The following is a 19,507-nucleotide window of genomic DNA, read 5'->3' as shown; positions in this document are numbered from 1 at the left end:
TCCGCGCAAGAACATACAAACTCCTTGCTCATGTTTTCCTTGGCAGGATTCAAACCCAGGACCCCAGCACTACAAAGCAACAAGGCTGCCCCCCAATAGGGCTTTCATCTCAACCCCATTGAACACTTGTGGGATAATCAAGAATACAGATTATAAACCAGATTGTCTCATCCAGCATCACTGTCTAACCTCACAAATACTATTCTGGATAAATGAGCAAAAACTCTTACAGATAGGGCGGGATCACACATGCGAGGAATACGGCCGAGTCTCGCATCTTAATATCGGCACTCGGATCGGAGCGTGCGGCCGCACAGCAAGACATGAAGCCGCACGCTCCGCTCCTGAGTGCCGGCGGCAATGCGGGGTATTAACATGCGAGATTCGGCCATATGTGTGATCCCGGCCATATACTCCAAAACCTTATAAACAGGCAAGATAGACTGGGGCATACTCAACAGGACCTACTGAAATATCTACACCCCCCCTAATCTCCTCCCAAAATCCATGGACATAAAAACACTTGCAGCTATTTAGTCTAGAATTACTTGTTGCTCCGTTTTTGTTAATAGCTGAACCACGGCTCTAGTAGATACAAACAGAGAATCTTTTATTGCTCCATTTGAATTCTACTTACAACACAACTTTTTGTGCTCCGGGATGTGAGAATGGAGATCAAGCATTCAGTACAGACTTATACATTTATTAATGTCAGCAATTACAATACCTGCACCAAAGTCTAAGCTTTCTTATTTCTGCTGTGATCGTGTTTTTGAAGTGTAATAGGTTTTTTAATCCCTTTGCCAAGCTTTTCCCCTTAATGTGTGTTCATAGGATTTAACTACATTAGTAACCTCTCATTTATCTCTTTTTATTGTTTCTCTTTTTGTCAAAAAGCCCTTGTGTTTTACACTAAGCTTTCACATGTCTGATCTGCAGTCTGTCACTGATATTGATCTCATCTAGAATTTGTAAATGGAAATTCGATTTCTTTTGGGAATTTAGGTTTATAATAAAAAGATTTTGAGGTCTTTTTAATCAAAGGGTGCTTCTTTCCTAATAGACCTGCAATATTGATCCTAACTATAAAGCCACGCAAACCTTTTGTAATACATCTCATTTATAAAGTGCAAAGGTTGTGATTATCACATATTTTAGGGTATCGAATATTGATATACAATATCACATAAGACACAGAATATGATTTTCTATTCCGTGTGGTCGTCTTACGGAGCAGTCTTCCCTTAACTATTCTAATAGACTGACATTTACTATGAAAATATAACCAACTTTAGAAAAATAAAAATCACAAAAATATGATTTTGTGATATTTTGTCAGGAGCGGTTTGTGCTATATTTGTGGCCAGGCAATGGTTAGATCTGTATTGCAGCCTAGCAATAGATTGGAGAGCTTGGAATGCTCAGCCATTTGTGCTTTAGACCTTCCCTTACTATTTTTTCAGTAATAGGAGGTTGTTAACATTGTTTGCTATGTTACGGAAACAGAATTGCGGCCTGGTCATCAGTCCCTATGAATTAGCTTATCTGTCACCAGGTTTTTTGTTATGTAATCTGAGAGCAGCAAGATGTAGGAGCAGAGACCCCAATTACAGTGATGTGTCACTTACTGGACTGTGTGTTGCTGTTTCAATGCAACCACTGTTATATAAGGAGGAGGTGATCATTAGAGGAAAACTGACCTCGTGCATTTTAGTCCAACCTGCCCCCACCACTGAATAGCAGCTCTTTATCACAATACACTGTACACAGAAAGGTGTGCGCAGGGTTATACATCTGAGCTCTGTTAAATCTGCAGCAGAGAAAATTGTGACCCTCATAACTACTGCATCCAGTAAAGTTAGCCACACATCACTAGAATCAGGGTCTCTGTCCCTAACTCATTGTGCAGTTGGATTACATAGCAAAAACCTGCTGGCAGATGCCCTATAAATGGAACCCATGACAAAAACGTTGACAAAGAACACAGTCTGTGCGTTCGAAACGCATTGCTGTGTCTACTTATCCTCATGATGGAATCTTTTTTAATTTGATAAATTTGGAACTATTGAAGCTGGAACCTTTTCCTTTCTTAACTATTTTCTGGTGGAACACCAATCTGATCTCTCCCCAGATTTGACAATTAAAATTGCATACATTACTAACAACAATACATATCTCTAAGATCCAGGGGCGGCCACTGACATCTTGGGGCCCCTGTGCAAGAAATGTGTCTGGGTCCGCCTCCTTTTATGGCGACAAAGATACCGTATATATTTATATATCTATATCTGCATTAGACATAATAAGTGAGTACACTATATACTAAGGGACTGTGTAGACACAATAAGCAATAATAATGTCTTCCTCCACCTCTCCCTGTTCCTAAGCCCCTCATTATCCTCCTCCCCCGCATCCCATTATTGTCCTCTACCCAACCCAATCACTGCTGTCTCCCCACCTCTATCATTGCCTTCTCCCCCCACCCATCATTGCCCTTTCCACTACCTCCATCATTGCTTTCTCCCCTACCACCCCATCATTGCCCTCTCCATCACTGTCATCATTGCCCATTCCTTCACCTCCATCATTGCCTTCTCCACCACCTCCATCATTGCCTTCTTCCCCACCACTCCCATCATTGTCTTTTCAACTAGCACCATCATAACCTTCTCCCTCACCTTCATCATTGCCCTTTTTACAACCTCCATCATTTCCTCCTCCCCCACCATCCCCATCATTGCCCGTTCTACCACCTCCATCATTGCCCTCTCCACCACCACCATCCTTGCTCTTTCCATCACCTCCATCATTGCCTTCAAACCCACCACCATAATTGCCCATTCCACCAAGACCATCATTTCCTCCTCCCCCACCATCCCCATCATTGCCCTCTCCATCACCGCATCATTGCCTTCTCCCCATTACCCCATCATTGCCTTCTCCATCACCCCCATCATTGCCCTCTCCTCCACCTACACACACAGCGCCATTTACCTCTCTGCACATTCCCCCGCAGCGCTACGCATGCACGCATACACACACCACCACTCATATCTACACACACTCACACAACACACCCATACATACAACAAAACACACACACCACCTCTCACCTCTCCAGATGCACTCCCACAGCTGAAGCAACACTGTCCCAGCAGCTTCCTCTCTCTGGCACTGCTGCGCTGAATGATGACATCATCCAGCCGAGCTGTGTCAGAGACAGGAAGCGCAGGCAGGGAGCAGGACGGATTTCTGCAGCTCTGCTATTTTCTCTTGTAGGCAGCGGAGCTGCAGGAATCACTCCCTGCCTCCCACACATGAGGGCAATCTGGCCAGGGGCCCCCCGGAGCCTCGGGGCCGGATAAAAAGGCCAGATTGCCCTTATTACTTGCCACCCTTCAGGGCTCCCCTCCGCCTCCGGGCCCCGATGCGGCCGCACAGGCTGCACATGCTGCATGTCCGCCCATGCTAAGATCTGATGAAGCTGGTATACTTACTCATTATTGGAAAATTAAATTCAATTTCCCCTACTTGGTCTGATGCAGCTGTCAGTCATCCTAGGTGGGTGGAAACTGAATACACTTGTACCTATGATCTCTCTCATTCTTTAGGTGGATTAATATCAGTGTTAGGCCACGGTCTCATGTTCAGTATTTGGTCAGTATTTTGCGCCGGTATTTGTAAGCCAAAACCAGAAGTGAAACAATCAGAGAAAAAGTATAATAGGAACATGTGCATGATTTCTGCATTTTTAACCCTTTTCTGGTTTTGGCTTACAAATACTGATGCAAAATACTGACCAAATATTGAACATGTGAACAAGGTCTTAGGTCTTAAGGCCCTTTTACATTTAGCGATGCACCAGCGATCCGACCAGCGATCCGACCCGGTCAGGATCGCTGGTGCATCGCTAAATGATCGCTAGTGAGCTTTCATACAGAAAGATCTCACAGCGATGCAGCAGCGACGCAGCGCACGATACTTACCATTCACACACAGCGATCCTGCGTCCTCCCGCCCGCCTCCACGCGTCGCTCGTCGTCACAGCAGGAAGCCCAGCAGGAAGCAGACGACGAGAAATGGAGCCGGACATTCTCGCGCGATCAGCGATGGACAGCGGGGGAGCCGGTCGCTGGTAAGTATCACACATAGCGATATCGCTAGCAATATCGCTATAACGTCACAAAACCAGTGACGTTTTAGCGATATTGCTAGCGATATCGCTTAGTGTAAAACCCCCTTTAGGCTAGGGTCACACAAGCGTATACTCTCTCATCCGAGAAAATCGCTTCAATTATGCGAATCACACTCTGTTGAAACACTGATCAGAGTGTGATCCAGTTCTCTCAGATAATGAGAAGATAGATTAAAAAAAGTCTCCATCTTCTCTATTGTGTTAGTCTGTGGAAATCGGACTGCACTCATATGGCACGTGAGTGCAGTCCGATGGTTTCCATGGACTCATTGACTTGCATGGCTGAGTGCTAACCAAATATTGGATCAAGCTTGTGCATGCAGTGACCTGACTTGTGCACGGCCCCATAGCATAACATTGGTTCGGGTGCAATCCAACGTTTTGTCAGACGAATAATACAGTTGTCTGTACAAACCTATACACAGTCATTCTAATATACTTTCAAACTAAGTACACCAGCCTCTTCAGGTCTAAGAGATCCACTTAATAAAGTGCAATTTGCTTTGAGAAATCTGGCATTTATTTCAATGCAGAAAATATTGGGATTTTTCTTTACAGCAAATAAACCCAGGGGGATAATGATGTTTGCAACAGACTCAGGGCCAGATACACACGTAGCAAACCAGCCTCAGATTCTGCAGAATTATTTTCAACAGCGATACTCTATGAATATTTCATATCTGTTGTTGTTTGCTATCTGCTTATTTTGGCATCCACTTGTACTAATAAGGTTCGGAGAACTTTCATTTTAGATTGAGTCTACAGGTCTTTCCATTAGAGTCAGACTCCAATAATTGTGTTGTGCTTGAATACATTATTAAATATTCTCCTTCAAAGAAAACCTTGGATACATTGGGTTTTTTATGATTATTTTCTGTTTTTGTTGAAGCGCAAGTCAAGGCTACACAATTAGATGAGCCTGGCAATGATTTAAAATGAATCCATAGTTGCATAAACCTGGTAAACATGTCAGCCAGGGATAGAAGGAGATGGCGGATGGGAAAAGTAAAAACAGTAGATTTTTTTTATTCAAAAGGGGAAAAGAATAGTCAACTTCTACAGTGATTGTAAGGGAAGTCAATTCTATTGATTACCATAGTTTACATTGGTTTTAAATTGCTCTTAAGGAACGAATCATCAGAAAATTACCAGTTATTTAAATCAGGTTTTTATGTAAATTGATTTTTTTTCGATAATTTTAGGCAATGTCTTTTCCCCATATCACAATCTGTATTAAAAATAAAAATGAGAAATCTGGCAAGTTTGACAACTGGCCACTGAGGAAATTCTGGACTCCTACCTCCTCATCTGTCAGGTTATCTGCATGTACGTTAGTAGTGTAACATCCATATTTGAACCCGCGAGCACTACCTCTGTGGATGAAGTGAGGTGACAAGAGAGCAGTGCTGTTAAGTAATTTCTGGAACTTATAGTGCTATATAGGCAGGGAGTTTGTGTGTTAATACCTTAAAGGCGTTGACTGTCCTTCAGCTACAAGTCTGCCCTGGACCGACTGGACCATATGACTAAAGGGCAGTGAGGGAAGAGAAGGGGATGTGGACCGGAAGCTGGGCAGGTTTAGGGCGCGAAAGCAGAGTGCGCCAGAGACAAAGCAGTACGTGTCAGGTAGAAAGCAGGATGCAGCACAGCACTCCACGAGAGAGAGAATTCCCTGTCAGAGTACGTGGACTCAGTAGCCTCTGTGACCAGAGGAGGCTTCCCCCCTGACAGTGCAGAGACAGTGACCAAAGCACGCAGCCCCGGTGCCAGGCCAGAGCACCTGAGTGTGGCAGAGAGACTTCCCAGTGTGCGCAGCCCCGTCCCTGTGGAAAGACAAACGGTGTGTTTTACAGAGACTCAGAGCAGGGGAGACTCCGGTTCGCAACGTCTCCCTGCTCTTGCCTTTAACTCCTGAGGTCCCAGCTTCATCCAGAGGACATACAGAGACTGCAAGCGCCGCTGTTGACGGTGCCAACATGGGAGAAAGAAATCCTGCAATCAAGCTTTCCCCAGACTGATAAGTTACAAGACTTCCAGTTTAACCGTTTCAACTCTGCATAACTGTTTAATAGCTTTCCCTAGCCTTACTACTGTTTTGCTGTTTACTCTGTCACTTTTAACCCCCTCTGCTTCTCCCTGTGTGGAGAGTAAATTCCCTGTAAATAAACCTTTAATTCTTGGTCTGTCTCGATTCTGTGGCAACATTCTCAGCACCTGTGGTTTATTACACAGGGAACTATAGGCCGGTGAGTCCGACTTCTATACCAGGAAAGATCTTTGAACAAATTATTAAACAACATGTATGTAAGTACCTGGATAAGTAATTAACCAGAGTCAGCATGGGTTTGTAACTAAAAAGTCATGTCAGACTGACTTAATTTCTTTCTATGACAGAATCAATGACTTGGTGGAACAGGGAAAAGCTGTAGATATAGTATATCTTGACTTCAGGAAAGTATTTGGCAAAGTATCTCACATCATCCTTATTGATAAAATGTCTAAGTATGTAATGGACAAGGCAACTGTTAGGTGGATTCATAACTGCCTTAGTGATCGGACCCAAAGAGTGGTTGTAAATGGTTGCACATCCAGTTGGAAGAATGTTTCAAGTGGGTTACCACAGGGCTCTGTCCTGGGACCTATATTGTTCAATATCTTTATCAATATTTTAGATGAAGGAATTGAGGGTAAACTGATTAAAATTACTGATGACACAAAGCTAGGAGGGATAGCTAATACTAGAGAAGAGAAAGAGAGGATTCAAAAAGATATAAATAAACTGGAGCAGTGGGCAGCAACTAACAGAATGGTTTTTAACAGGGAAAAATGCAAAGTACTACATCTGGGCAATAAAAATGAAAAAAGCATATACAGAATGGCAGGAATAGGACAAAGCAACAGCACAAGTGAAAGACTTGGGTATACTAATAGATCACAGACTGAATATGAGTTAACAGTGTGATGCAGCAGCAATAAAGGCAAATGCAATTCTGGGATGTACTAGCAGAAGCATACAGTCTAGAATAGACCACGTGACATGTCATTATTCCCCTCTACTCCTCTTTGGTCAGACCTCATCTGGAATATTGTGTCCAGTTTTGTGTGCCACATTTTAAAAAAGACATCAATAAAATTGAGCAAGTCCAGAGAAGAGCGACCAGAATGGTGACCGGTCGGCAAACCATGTCCTATGAGGAACGGTTACAGGATTGGGGAGTGTTTAGGTTGCAAAAAAGAATGAAAGCAGACTTAATAGCTGTCTACAAATATCTAAAGGGCTGTCACATTGTAGAAGGATCATATTTATTCTCATTTGCACAAGGAAAGACTAGAAGCAATGGGATGAAACTGAATGGGAGGAGACACAGATTAGATATAAAAAAAAAACCTTTTTGACAGTTAGGGTGATCAATGAGTGGAACAAGCTACCATGAGAGGTGGTGAGTTCTCCTCCAATGGAAGTCTTCAAACAGAGGCTAGACAGACATCTGACTGGGATGATTTAGTGAATCCTGCTTTGAGCAGAGAGCTGGACCAGATGACCCAGGAGGTCCCTTCCAGTTCTACCACTCTGATTCTATGATTCAATAATTGGAGCATGTGACATTCATTGCCTTTAATAGCTTGCAACAAAAACAGATAATATGCACTAGCTGCAAGATTTGTGTAGCGATACCGACCTTCCAGCAGGACTGCCGCTGCCTTCATCCCCTTCACGCTGTTCATTCTTATTTCTTGGTACAGGAGTTTGTATCATTTCTGAAGCTAAAGGGTCAATGTCATTGTCTTCTCGTCCCACCCATTCTCCAATCACGCAGGGTCTCAGAAGTGAGGAGTTAAATGCTCGTGTGTCCTTAAAATACAAAAAAATGGAGAATTTATTTTAGTGATGTGTATAATATCATTAAAAACAGGGATGGTAAAGGTTGAAGTATGGGGCTGAGGTTATAGGTCAGTGATAAACCGCAATATGACCTTATAACTATACAGACCTGTGTCTTTGGCTTGTCGGCCATGTGCTGTACTACTGGCATCATAGCTCTGCTCTGGGCTGTGATGTCTACAAAATACAATGGAATCACTGCAGCTACTGATTGGCTGAAAGGGGTCACATGAAGGCTGCTTATAAGCAAAGCCGGGACAGAGACACCAGAGCTTTAGCTCTGGATCACCAAGGTGTAAAAAGAGGCAAGTAGTGGATTTTTTTTGGCGGTGGGGGTTAGAACAGTTGTGCATCTTATTTATTTACATACAATATATAGCCCCTTCTCTGCCCCAGCCTACTAGTAATACTGATATTAAAGGAAACCTGACAGCTGATCCATGCTGCCCAATGTAGGCAGCATGTATCAGGTATTGGATACCGGTCCAGGGGCATTATGTCTCAGGCACTGGCTGTCCGATCCAGTGGCAGCGTTTACCAGGTACTGGCTGACCGATTCAGGGGCTGCATGTCTCAGGCGCTGGTTGTCAGATCCAGGAGCAGCTTGTCTCAAGCACTGACTGCCTGATCCAGCAGCAATGTTTGTCAGGCACTGGTTCCCCAATCTAATGGAGCATGTCTCGTCTCAGGTACTGGCTGCCCGATTCAGGAGCAGCATGTCTCAGGCACTGGTTTCCCGATCCAAGGGCAGCATGTCTCAGGCACTGGTTATCCGATCCAGGAGCAGTATGTCTCAGGCACTGACTGCCCGATCCACGGGCAGCATTTATCAGGTACTGGATGCTAGATTCAGGAGCAGCATGTGTCAGGCACTGGTTGCCCAATCCAGGGACCGCATGTCTCAGGTACGGCTGCATGATCCATGGGATAAGTTTATCAGGCAATGGCTGCACGATTCAGGGGCAGCATGTCTCAGGCACTGACTGCCCAATTCACGGGCAGCTTTTCTCAGGTACCCAAAAGAAACTACTTAAAAATCAGACTTTTTCATAATACTCTTCAAATAGACAATTTTTATTAATTGTAGACAGCAACAAGATATTTTTTTTAAAATTTGTTAAAATACAATAGAGGAAACAGGTCAACACACACTGTAAGAATACAATAAATCATGACCCTGGCTATATGATATCTCCAAGAGGTTAGAGGACAATTAACATTACCATCTGTGAAAAAGTGCAGTGCTCATGTGCAATCTATTGCTAATATACTTTATCTACACTAATGGAGATATCATATACAGTATATACAGGGGCAGCGTTTGTCAGGTACTAATTGCCTGATGCAGGGGCAACGTTTATCAGGTACTGTCTGCCTGATCGAGGAGCAACATGAATCAGGCACTAGTTGCCCGATCCAGGGGCAGCATGTCTCAGGCATATCTGACTGATCCAGGGGAAATGTTTATCATGCAATGGCTGCACGATCCAGGGGCAGCATGTATCAGGTACTGGCTGCCCAATTCAGGAGCAGCATGTATCAGGTACTGGCTGGCTGATTCAGAAGCAGCATGTCTGAGGCACTGGCTGCCCAATCCAGAGCAACGTTTATCAGGTACTGGCTGGCTGATTCAGGTGCCGCATGTATCAGGCACTGGTGCCCGATCCAGGAGCAGCATATCTCAGGCACTGGTTGCCCGATCGAGGGGCAGCATGTCTCAGGCACTGGTTGCCCAATCCAGTGACAGCATGTCTCAGGCACAGCTGCCTGATCCAGGGGCAATGTTTATCATGCAATGGCTGCATGATCCAGGGGCAGCATGTATCAGGTACTGGCTGCCCAATTCAGGAGCAGCATGTATCAGGTACTGGCTGGCTGATTGAGGAGCAGCATGTCTCAGGCACTGGCTGCCCGGTCCAGGGTCAATGTTTATCAGGTACTGGCTGGCTGATACAAGAGCCGCATGTATCAGGCACTGGTTGCCCGATCCAGGAGCAGCATATCTCAGGCACTGACTGCCCAATGCAGGGGCAACGATTATCAGGCACTGGTTTCCCGATCCAGGGGCAGCCAGTCTCAGGCACATCTGCCTGATCCAGGGGCAATGTTTGTCAGGCAATGGCTGCATGATCTAGGGGCATCATGTATCAGGCACTGACTGCCCGATCCAGGGGCAACGTTTATCAGGTACTGGCTGCCCAATTCAGGAGCAGCATGTCTCAGGCACTGGTTGTCTGATCCAGGGGCAAAGTTTGTCATGCACTGACTGCCCTATCCAAGGGCATCATGTATCAGGCACTGACTGCCTTATTCACAGGCAGCTTTTATCAGGTACTGGCTGCCCAATTCAGGAGCAGCATGTCTCAGGCACTGACTGCCTGATCCAGGGGCAGCGATTATCAGGTACTAGTTGCCTGATGCAGGGGCAACATTTATCAGGTACTGTCTGCCTGATTGAGGAGCAACATGTATCAGGCACTAGTTGCCCGATCCAGGGGCAGCATGTCTCAGGCATACCTGACTGATCCAGGGCAATGTTTATCATGCAATGGCTGCACAATCCAGGGGCAGCATGTCTCATGCACTGGCTGCCCGATTCAGGAACAGCATGTATCAGGTACTGGTTGCCCGATCCAGGAGCAGCATATCTCAGGCACTGGCTGCCTGATCCAGGGGCAACGCTTATCAGGTACTGGCTGGCTGATTCAGGAGCAACATGTAACTGGTACTGGCTGCCCGATTCAGGAGCAGCATTTATCTTGTACTGGCTGCCCGATTCAGGAGCAGCATGTATCTGGTACTGGCTGCCCGATTCAGGAGCAGCATGTATCTGGTACTGGCTGCCCGATTCAGGAGCAGCATGTATCAGGTACTGGCTGACTGATAAAGGAGCAGCATGTATCTGTTACTGGCTGGCTGATTCAGGAGCAGCATGTATCTGGTACTGGCTGGCTGATTCAAGAGCAGCATGTATCTGGTACTGGCTGCCCGATTCAGGAGCAACATTTATCAGTTACTGATTGCCTGATATAGGCAACACGTATCACGCACTGACAGCCCGATCCAGGGGCAGCATGAATCAGGCACTGACTTCCAGATCTAGGTAGCACGGTCAGACACTGACTACCCAATCTGGGGACAGCATGTATCAGGCACAGACTGCATGAACTCAGCCTGGTATATCATTAGAGGGCCTCCAGGGCCTATTAATTTTTAGCTACACCCTTGGTTTTACATGCTTTTCCAAACATAGAAATAGTGGAAATAATACTACATTAAAAGTGTTAAAAAATACCTGTTCCAATTCATCTGTAACAGCAATACCTGTGAAAAAATAAATTTAAAAAATATAGTTAATCCATACAATAGCTCGCCCATTTAGTAAAAAGGAAAACGTTTCTCTACAAAATATTTAAAAGGAAATATGTACATCCAGGGTCACCAACCTATAGGTCGCGGTTGTGGCGACATTGCATTTAATCTGAATTATCCAGACATATTGCTGTATTTCAGTAGGCCCAGGGACATGAGCTAGAGTTCATGTGAGAATGACTGATGTCCCTTATAGTCTTGAATTAATGTTCAATGGCTGCCATTTGTTGACTGGCTACTGATTAGATATTGTTTCTGTCCTTGTATTGCAGTCCTAGTTCTGCTATCTTTGGGAAACAAAGGCACAATGTTTGAATGTTTGTTAATAGGTTGACCCATTGGTGCTCTGCATTATGAAGGACAATCTATGCATGTTGTTTGAACACTCCAGAGGTGTGGGATGGCCTCCTTCCACCTTCCCCCAAGCCTGAGGAGGAAAGCCTGAATGAGAAGTCGTGACCTATAAAAAGGAGGATCCCCCTGTTTTCAGACAGACTACATTACAATAGCCATGGCATCATGGCTCCAACTGATGAAATACACAGCTGCTTCATTGACCATCACTGAACCCTCCAAGACGTTTAGAGAATCCAGGTTGGGACAATCAAGTCACCTGGCCTCATACATCAATGGATTGTCATCTTCCTAGGCTTGTCATTACCTCCTTTCGGTGGGTGCCCGCCAAAAGCGGGGAGCCACTGGTGGGGGTACTCGGCCCAGGAAACAGCTCTAATTCTGGCAAGTCAGCGGAAGGGTGAGACTGTATTTTGCACCATCTTTGGTATTTGCTGTGACTGTTCTATATGCTATCGTGTGTTGGTGGTTCAATAAATTATTGCCACACTGTTTTACTCTCACACTGTGTTGTCTGAGTAGTGTTCTGCCACAGGAAGAGAGAGCAGGTGTTCAGTGGCATGAGCCCTGGTCCATGCAATCTTTCTAAAGACAGCCAGGCCAGCGGACGAGAGCACCCACTGACCCCGTATTTCTACAGCAGTCCCATGCATTGTGGATCGCGGCTGTCTGCCAGCTTGGTGCATTAGCTCCAGGTCTAGGAAGCAGGTATGGAGATCACTTATCAAAATGGTGAATTTTGTAAGTAGCCCTGCACAGAAGAGCAGTTCTGGATGCACATGTACTGGTCTTAGGGCTTTAGAGATAATTTAAGTATTGTAAGCTGTAGACAGGATGATACTACCGGTCCTGTCAGAGGAGCTGCTTTAAGTTAGTTGGGAGTGCTTGATGGGAAAATCCTGGATGAGGGAAATGTGGGAACCTCTGGATCTTGGTTTTCTGCTTCACAATCCTCTCTCAGAGCTTAATGTGGCTCTCAAGGTCTGAAAGGTTGGTGACTTCTGATGTACATTGTAAAGACGCACTCATTATATTCTATTTCCCATTTATGGTAAAAATGCAGGGAAATTAAACTTAGGATCATTATCATGAATTAGTGAGGAATAAAGATTTATAATATTAGCACAAATTTTATATTTACCAGCTTTGCATATTACACATCTGATTGTGACTTACTCCGTGACAGATTCTCCAGAGCTTTCCCCAGTTTTTTGCTTTCTTGAAGAATGTGGTTTAACTCATCAAAATCTCGACTTTCTGGCTTTGTCCGCCAGTCCCATTTAGGGTGTTCAATAGATCTGGGCACTAAAGAAATGTAAAGAATTTCCATTTACTTACTCTGAATGGTAATAATAAAGACCCAATAAGAATGTGATTAATTACAAAAAGGTGTCTGAATCTGTGTAGACATATTACAATATTGTTACAGTTTTATCATTTTGGTTTTGCAGATATTTTTGTGAAAATCTGAGAATTCATTTTTTTTAAACAAACTACAAACTATGATCACAGCCTCTCACATGTCAGGTGCTGCAAATCAGAGATATTCTGCCCTAGGAATATTTCCACTATGGGAGAATATTTCCATTCTAACTTTAAACAACTCTAAGACGGTTCAGATTGCTACAGGAAAACTCATCCATGACTCTAAATCATTGGCTACAGTGCAGGCTTCTTGTACCCCCTGGGATTCCTATTACATCTCCTATGAACTGAGGAGTTCATAGGCCTTATACATTGTACTCAAATGGCTACTTATGTATAGGTTTTTCTACATTGCATTAAAGCGCCACTCCGGTATTTTTTTTTTCATTCTCACACTGGAGTGGTGTCACTAGTGTAAAGTTTACTGCTCCTAGCAATATACTAACCACCAACTGCGTGCCGCTCCACTGCACGGCTCCGGTGGTCTTCTGCTGGATGTGACCTGCTCAATGGCTCCAGTGTTTGCTGGGCGAGCCAGTGTTCACTTCTCAATGTAAGTCTATGGGAGCAAGAATGAGGTCAGAATAAGGCTCCTATAGACTTACATTGAGAGTTTATGATTGATACCTCTGGCTTCCAGGTCAGTAAGAAATTGCGGTCACAAGATGGAGGATCATGATCGGAACAAAGCCGTGATGAGAAGAAGACAGTGGCTAGTATGTATATTACTAGGGACAGGACAGAGCTAAAAAACACTGAAATAAATAGAGAAATGCTACTGACAAAAATTGCAGGGATCACTGCAAAAATACAACATTTTTATTGGTAACAGAAGGACAAACAACCATATAAAAGCATTTAAAAGTCATACAATGACATGAAACAAGCACAAGGGCTCAAAATAGAGCCCCTGACGAAGCCACCGTGCGGTGGCAACACGCGTCGGGCACTCCACAAGCTCCCCCATGTAAGTGGCATCACACTGGGACTATGCAGGCAGGATTCAATCCTTGTTATTTCAGCCTCTGGGCCACATTATGTTTGCCATTGGCCTCATAGGTTGTCTAACCCTCTTGTATTACATCTTTGCATAGTTCCTTATTGTGAAAATTCTTATGGCTTTTTTTGCCTGCATTCTTTGTATTCTGCATTTATGGTTGCATAATAGTCCATTCAAATAGATTGATTTTTGGATTATTGTGATCTGTGTATGATTGCATACTTTTGAATATGTTTCACTGTTGCAGGCATGTTATTGTACATTTTTCATTCTAGAGCCATTTATGTATGCCCACTAGGGTGACCGCAAAAAATCGATGTCGGAATTTTGTCCGTCTGGACCCCACAAAACGATTCCCCTTTCCAGATATTGAGATAGCCAAAATTTGAGCTCGATCAAACGACGTTAACCCGTGCCGCTCGTCGCTCAAAGTTTGAAAAAATCCAAATTGAGGTTTTTTAAGATTTAGGTATTTTGCATAGTCTGTTAGACTATAAAGAATGTGACAACAACATTGCAGACATAGCCCTGACCAAATTCTCGAACCATTTGTGGTATTTGAATGCAGAGTTGGTGGGATTATCGTTTTTTGATCCCACCATTACAGACAATGAAAAGTTGTTAATGGCTAATAAATTGCTCAGTAGCACAGATGAACCATCAGAGCACGCTAGGGTTGTAAAGCCAAAAGTTAGGAAAGAAAAATTAAAAGAGGTAGGAAGTAACCGACTTTAACGACCTTCTGACAAAAGATGAAGAACAAAAGCAATATGTCCTGCAAGTTGTAAGCAAATGCCGAGCATTATATTCTGACGTTTCAAAAACTACTTTAACAAAAGCTCTAGAATAGATTAGATATCTATGTAAAATTATCAACTCATGTAGGTTAGCGTGCTCTGATGGTTCATCTGTGCTACTGAGCAATTTATTAGCCATTAACAACTTTTCATTGTCTGTAATGGTGGGATCAAAAAACGATAATCCCACCAACTCTGCATTCAAATACCACAAATGGTTCGAAAATTTGGTCAGGGCTATTTCTGCAATGTTGTTGTCACATTCTTTATAGTCTAACAGACTATGCAAAATACCTAAATCTTAAAAAACCTCTATTTGGATTTTTTCAAACTTTGAGCGACGAGCGGCACGGGTTAACGTCGTTTGATCGATCTCAAATTTTGGCTATCTCAATATCTGGAAAGGGGAATCGTTTTGTGGGGTCCAGACGGACAAAATTCCGACATTTTTTCCCCCCCATATGAGATCCGGTCACCCTAATGCCCACCTACTGGAGTGAGTTCTGTGGGCTCTATTTTGAGCCCTTGTGCTTGTTTCATGTCATTGTATGACTTTTAAATGCTTTTATATGGTTGTTTGTCCTTCTGTTACCAATAAAAATTTTGTATTTTTGCAGTGATCCCTGCAATTTTTGTCAGTAGCTTTTTCCTATTTATTTCACAGTTTCTGTTTATACTGACTGCTGGTGGATCCGCAATGCCCTCCTGAGTCTCTATATAGAGCTAAAAAAACACTGCAGTGGGGCTTTAAAGTGTCTATTCTGTGTCTATTAAGTCAAATCTAAAGCAGAAGGGTATATCCAGACAAGGAAAAGTCACACCATCAACTTGCTCCTAGACAAAATCAATAAAACATGTTTTACATGCAGCTTTGCAGCAAAGGTGTGTCTCTCCACAGGAACAACTAAATATTGCTAGGCACCAGGATTCCCCCTCTGCATAAGGTAGATCGCAAGCTTTATCATCCTCTGCGGTCCCTCATTCAGCTTCGGCCACAGCTCGGCAGAGACGTTGGTCTCAGTGTCTTGCTCAGACTCGTGCTCTGCACTTTGTTACTCCTGGCTCTCCAGCTTCAGCTTTAGTAACTAGCAATAGGCAATGGCGAACAGTCATTCCTGAGGATAATTAGAGAAGTGACGTGGCACTACTGGTGCGGTGCTCAAGCAGGGTCCCAAACCAATAGTATAAATTAATAAAACTTGGCACTCAACTTTTGGATGAATAGAATGATATTTTAATGAACAGTCAGTGGTACAAAATCCAGATGTTTCGGTCTTAATTGACCTTCATCAGTGTACCGACAGCTATAATTGGTAGGTAGATAGTAAGGGAGAACACGGCATGTACTCCCAAAGAGCTTCATATTTCATATCTGATGAATTGGTTCTCATGAAGATGAATATCTTAGTAATGGTAATTGTGCTTTGCATGCACAAGAATGTATCCTGCGGGACACAGTCATTAGTGAGCGGAGTGGCTACCTGGGTCTAACGCAGTATCCACCACTGGTTGCCAAGAAGAGGGATTGTCCCTGGTTATCATTCTCCATCTTCCTTGCTTTGTACAAGCTAATATGGTTACATCTTACTCCTGATGATCCTTGGAAAAGGGGAAACGCGTTGAGTTGTAAAACTGGCCTGGAGTATTATCTGCTTCAGTTTTTCTTGCTAACTTGTTGTGGAATGAGAATGTCATATCTCTTGTCTCTGTCACATAACTCTGAATATGGCTTGGAGTGCCATCTGCTTAGCATATTGTTGAACTGTAGGAGGGTTTCTGACTGGTATATTTTACATATGGGTCATTTGACCGTGTAATAACTGTCTTTAATATTGTTTCTGGTAATCTGTGTCTTCCACTTCTCCATCATAAATACCCTCCGTGTGCTAAAAATCTATAGAAGTTATTAATCTATTCTAAACAAATATATTCAGGGTTATTTTTTGAAAAACCACAATACACGGATGTATGAATATAGTGGTCCCTGTAGGCTTCTCTTTTTCTCACAAATATATCAGTTGAAAAACCTCTATCTATATGGTCCCAGGAGGTTATAAGAACCCGACAATTTAGGGTATATTGGCAATATTTTTGGTATAGTAAGCAGAAAGAACTACAGTAACATTGTCCATAGTAAGTACATAAGCAGACCTAGAGGAAGAATAGTCTGTAGATCAATTCAAGACCAAGTAGGATCTTTTGTGCAGAAAGAGTGTTGCTAGTGAGCAATATAAATTAAGTATCAAGAAGCCAGCAATTTTTTCATTTAGAATTTATTATAACGAAGACATTCAACTCCTTCAACTTTCTCACCTACTTATCCTGCTTTTTTCACATCCCTGCCTATTAGGGCCATATAGGGGTAGCAGGGAGAGCCGTCGTGGACCAGGGGTGCCACTGCGCAGGTCATAGGGTGCCAACCTCCGCATGCTAGGCAGGGTCAAGTAGGTCAGTATAGGGATAGGCACCTCCCTATGGTTATCAATCTGCTGGTGGTGTGTGATGCAATAGTAATAATTATTAAGGGTGAATTTTAAATATATTTTGTAATAATGTTTTTGGATTTTATGATAATTGTAAGGGTTTTGCTGTAAATTGGTTCCTTGACTTGGCCTAGCGCCTGTCTCGGCCGCATGTGCTGTTAGCATGGGCTGTTTACAGGACACAGTCAAACCCACGTGCTTTAACCCTTTTGTTTTGGGGAATAGCACACACCTCTTTTGGTACCGTTCGGCGGTTAGCTGTGCTTGGTACTCTTATTTTTGTGCCACTCAATGGAGCTGAATTAGTTAGTTGTATTTTTGTTGCCACTTGGCATTTAGCTGAGCTGGTATTCCTCGGCCAGTGCTCACCCCTCTGAGAAGATATCAGAGTAGGGTAATCTGCACTCATTCCACACTGGGTGACGTTGTTTAACCCCATGTGTTCTTGGTGATCGCCCACCACACTGCTCCGCCTTTGCTCACTAGCAGCAGGATAACATCTCTGCATGGTGGACCCCGGGTTGCGATCACACTAGATAAAATAACTAAAGTGCGATCCGCCAACCTTTAACAAATATACTCTAAATTGTTCTCTGGGAATCAATTTTTCAATGAAGAACTGAAACGCAATATATATATATATATATATATATATATACATACATACACAGTGGGGAAAAAAAGTATTTAGTCAGCCACCAATTGTGCAAGTTCTCCCACTTAAAAAGATGAGAGGGGCATGTAATTGACATCATAGATAGACCACAATTATGAGTCAAAATGAGGAAATAAATCCAGAAAATCACCTTGTCTGATTTGGCAAGATTTATTTTGCAAATTATGGTGGGAAACAAGTATTTGGTCACCTAAAAACAAGCAAGATTTCTGGCTCTCACAGACCTGTAACTTCTTCTTTAAGAGGCTCCTCTGTCCTCCACTCTTTACCTGTAGTAATGACACCTGTTTGATCTTGTTATCAGTATAAAAGACACCTGTCCACAACGTCAAACAGTCACACTCCAAACTCCACTATGGTGAAGACCAAAGAGCTGTTGAAGGACACCAGAAACAAAACTGTAGCCCTGCACCAGGCTGGGAAGACTTTATCTGCAATAGCAAAGCAGCGTGGAGTGATGAAATCAACTGTGGAAGCAATAATAAGAAAATGGAAGACATACAAGACCACTGACAATCTCCCTCGATCTGGGGCTCCACGCAAGATTTCATCCCGTGGCGTCAAAATGATCACAAGAATGGTGAGCAAAAATCCCAGAACCACACGGGGGGACCTAGTGAATGACCTGCATAGAGCTGGGACCACCACAACAAAGGCTACCATCAGTAACACACTATGCCTCCAAGGACTCACCCACGGGGTAAGATCTTGCGTAGAGCCCCAGATTGAGTGAGATTATCAGTGGTCTTGTATGTCTTAGGTCTCCAAAAATAATGGAAGCAACAGAGAATATCCTCATAAAGCAAATAGATGAAGCTGCGACTCAAGGAGAAGTCATTATTATGGGGGACTTCAACTACCCTGAAATACATTGTGGAACCGAAACCTGCAGTTCCAGCAAAGGTAATAGGTTTTTGACAACTATGAGAGACAATTACCTTTCACAGCTGGTTCAGGACCCAACAAGAGGGGGGGCACTACTAGACCTAATATTAACCAACAGGCAAGACCGCATATCAAATGTAAGGGTAATAGTCATCACAAATTAATAAGTTTTCATGTATCCTTTAATAAGATGTGTAGCAGAGGGGTTTCAAGGACACTAAACTTCAGGAAGGCAAATTTCCAACGGATGAGAGATGATCTTGGTGCAATTAACTGGGACGATATCCTGAGACATAAAAATACACAAAGAAAATGGGAGACGTTTATTAGCATCCTGAATAGGACCTGTGCACAATATATACCATATGGGAATAAACATGCGAGAAATAGGAGGAAACCACTATGGCTAAATAGAGCTGTAAGGGGTTCAATAAGAG

At 43.4% G+C, this 19,507-nt stretch overlaps 1 protein-coding gene across 3 annotated transcripts in view; it reads right to left on the bottom strand.

The window, feature by feature from the left end:
- CUNH8orf34 (chromosome unknown C8orf34 homolog) overlaps positions 1–19,507 on the bottom strand; it is a 967,955-nt gene that overhangs the window by 769,188 nt on the left and 179,260 nt on the right. For all 3 annotated transcript variants that reach the window (XM_073583858.1, XM_073583859.1, XM_073583860.1), the window contains exons 4-6: positions 12,981–13,109; positions 11,374–11,402; positions 7,876–8,048 (exon numbers count right to left, since the gene is read on the bottom strand). In XM_073583858.1, coding sequence (XP_073439959.1) covers positions 7,876–8,048; positions 11,374–11,402; positions 12,981–13,109 — 331 coding nt within the window. The remainder of the gene's footprint in view (positions 1–7,875; positions 8,049–11,373; positions 11,403–12,980; positions 13,110–19,507) is intronic.

This window comes from Dendrobates tinctorius, unplaced genomic scaffold (assembly GCF_039654945.1).
Source record: "Dendrobates tinctorius isolate UK_male_01 unplaced genomic scaffold, ASM3965494v1 ptg000082l, whole genome shotgun sequence".
Lineage (NCBI taxonomy): Eukaryota > Metazoa > Chordata > Amphibia > Anura > Dendrobatidae > Dendrobates > Dendrobates tinctorius.
Note: the sequence above shows the minus strand (reverse complement) of the source record. Positions and strands in the feature narration are given on the sequence as shown.